General features: G+C 37.7%; 1 protein-coding gene across 1 annotated transcript; it reads left to right on the forward strand.

Annotated features, from left to right (window-relative positions):
* The first annotated feature begins 498 nt into the window (after positions 1 to 498).
* Positions 499 to 2,886, forward strand: LOC105340247 (uncharacterized). Its single transcript, XM_066082078.1, has 4 exons — positions 499 to 799; positions 889 to 1,113; positions 1,202 to 1,798; positions 2,348 to 2,886. Exons 1-4 carry the CDS (start codon positions 652 to 654, stop codon positions 2,782 to 2,784), a joined length of 1,407 nt encoding a protein of 468 aa, XP_065938150.1. The 5' UTR covers positions 499 to 651; the 3' UTR covers positions 2,785 to 2,886.
* Positions 2,887 to 3,263: the final 377 nt, after the last annotated feature.

Here is a 3,263-nt window from a genome sequence, read left to right on the forward strand (position 1 = left end):
CGTTCACGAGACAAAAAAATATTGTTTCAAAGAGATCTCAGATTTGGCAGAAACGTGAACAACCAAACTTTGAGGAAAGATTGACTTATGATTGTACAAATGGTTAACATTTTTGTTTAGTTCGATGTTACTTCCGGTCGTCACAGAAAGTACTTCAAAAATTAATTTCTTTTTCATTCTCGTTGTTTTACATGCAAGTAACGTCTGGATATATCATTCACATTAATTATCATATCCACTTTTTTTCTATATGAGAGAAGCAATGTCTTACAGTTAAATTGATTCATGTATATCAAAACGGAAGACCTTTTTGTTGCTTTTGCAACAAGAGTCTAGTTGTAATATTATTCTTATCTCATGGATATGACGATAAAAGGAATCGGGTTAAAATATATTATAGCTCATCTTACTACATTGCTAGGTCCTATCGACATTATTGATTTTGCACTTGTCATATCATGATTGTTGGTTGCAATGTTATGTAAAGCTTTCAATATCTATTTTTTACGCTGGAAATGTCTTCATACGCAATATACGCATGGTACTCTGCAAAGATACGAAACAATTTCTTCTCCGTTTAGATACTGGTAGTTCGATATACTGGGACTGAATTCATTCTAACCCATATGCTTCAGGCGAAATACAGTGAAGATGAAAGTTCTTGTGTTGAGCATTGTTCTCTGTTGTGTCTCTGCTGGGGCATTTTTAGTTCAGACTCAACCGTTGCACCAGTCTACACCAGGTCAACAAAGTCTACAAATTCTTACAAAGACGTTGTTATCTCTTACGAATCACTCAGGTAAGGCAAAATCTAACATATATACTGAACTGAAATTGAAAACATTGATGAGAAAAGATGGTATTAAATGTTTTCTTTGCATTGATCAGCTGTGGTGGAGGAGATTTGCCGAGTCTACCCTACTCTGATCATTCCCCACCCTGGCGAATGTCAGCTGTATTACAACTGCTCCCTGACGTACACCTCTGTCCCTGCCCATCTGGAACAGCACATGGTGGAGTGTACCTATCCAGACCTGTTTTCTGAAAAGACAAATAAGTGCGAAAATTTCACCGATGTCTGTTGTGGTGCAAGGACGGAATTCAAAGATAAGTGTATGTTTGCAAGCAATGAATAAAATTACATGCAGAGTAGAGAAATGGTGCTTTTTCATTGATAAAATGTCGGTCTCTTTGTAAGCAGGTTCCTACCGACATGGAAACCAAAATGGATACTGTCATTTCAAATCTTGTATTGGTGACCCTGATGGCATGGTTCAAATTTTTAATTTCCATAACTTCAAGATATGCTTTAAAGAACGCCTTGTAGGGGAAGGGAGTTGCAAACTATGGTTTGAACTACCATATAAAGGGAAATGCACAAGCAGACTAGACATACCTGTTTCAAAAGGTGGTCTGATGCCCTCGTGTACTGGAAAGAATGACGGTATCTATCGCTTTGATCATTCTAGCGCCCTGGAAAATTTCTTGTATTATGGAGATTATTTTCATATTGGTCGGGTTTGTGATGCATACTACAAATGCTTAGGGGGAACTATTACGGTGGTCAAGTGTGAGAATGGAACCGTGTTTCATATGGACAGTAATACCTGTAAACCAGGAAACTCCTCACTTCCTAACAGCTGTCAGTTATATTGTAATCCGGAGAAGACGAGCATCGATCCTTTTCCTGTAAATGTTGATGAATGTCCATATCCACTACAGTTTTCGGAGACGACAGGGCGATGCGAAAATTTCACGGAGGTAGCCTGTGGCACACGAAAAGAGGAGAAGTATATTTGTATGTTATGATTTAAGTACAGTACCTTTATCTGTTGTTGTTTTTTTTCCTATATGACAAAGCAGGTTTGTTAATTATACTTGTACTACTAGTACGTAATCTATAGAAGAGTTACTGAGCAACATAAACTTATTCTTTAATTTTACAAATTCACTACATGCAATTATGTATTAGCTGAATACCAATTTACCGACAAGTAATAACTGTTCTGCTCTTCGCATAGTGGTTGATTTCAGAATTCCTTATTTCATATGTGCATACATGTTATTACAAGTTCATGCGCGGATCCAGAAAATTTTTCCAGGGGGGTCCGAAGGATAATTGTGTTTGCCAGGGGGGGTCCGAGGCATATTTTCGCGATAATTTTACTATGTAAATTTAATAAATTTTCATTTTCCAGGGGGGGTCGGGACCCCCCCCGACCCCCCCTCTAGATCCGCGCATGAAGTTTATATTTTTCCAACATATTCTTTAAAAAAAAATATTTAAAAATATGAAATAAACTCAAAAATACTTTAGAACATTGTTTGACAAGTTTACTCTATACAGGCAGTTACTGGGAATCGCTGTTTTACAACAGACATGGAGGAAATTGTGATACTCGGAACATTCGTGATTGTCTTTACCTCCCAAACGGTGTCCACCGAGACCCAAGAGGTTCTCCATCATCATTTATACGGTGCTATGGAAATAGATTGGTTGAGGAAGGAAAGTGTACTATCGACTCAGTTTGGGGTTCACAAACATTTATATACAACGGCACCTGCACCCAAAGGTTTGCCATACCAACCTCAGAGGCGGACTATGGACTCCTCCCTAGCTGTTCTGCGAAGCCAGATGGGAACTACCAGTTCAGAACGAGGCCGTGTGATGCTTACTACAGATGCGAGGGCGGAAGGGCTACAGCAGTAAAATGTCCAGAGCACACCCTCTTTGACGTCACCAGACGCACGTGCGCGTCAAACGTGGCTTGTTACCGTGCTTGATGAAATTCTTTTTAATGTATTTCTGTTTTCATTTCATAGAAATAAATGTCATTTGAATGATATTTTATTGAAAATTCGGTCAATAAAAATTTTGGTATAGAGGCAAGTATGTTGGAATGTGTTTCAAGTGTAACTATTGAGTGAATTTAACAAAAAAAAAATAGCAAAAGAGCCATCAAAAGAATAACGTGAAAAATTCCCTTCAATTGTGTGTTTAGAGCTTTGCAGTGAAAAGTATAAATTTTTAAAATTCGGCATTAGTTCCCAATCAACACAACATCTTTAACTTTTTATCTGAATTTATTAATAAAGTGTAAGAGTAACCAGCCAGCCAGTACTTAATTCAAATCTAAGTTGACGAGAATCATCTCAGTAGCTAGTGGCATTGATCTTAGAGTTATTCAACAAATCGCATACTCTGAATATAGAATGGTACATTTGCCATGAGCGGCGAGCATGTATTCAATAAATAGAACTAA

This window comes from Magallana gigas, chromosome 4 (assembly GCF_963853765.1).
Source record: "Magallana gigas chromosome 4, xbMagGiga1.1, whole genome shotgun sequence".
In the NCBI taxonomy this organism is placed as follows: Eukaryota; Metazoa; Mollusca; class Bivalvia; order Ostreida; family Ostreidae; genus Magallana; species Magallana gigas.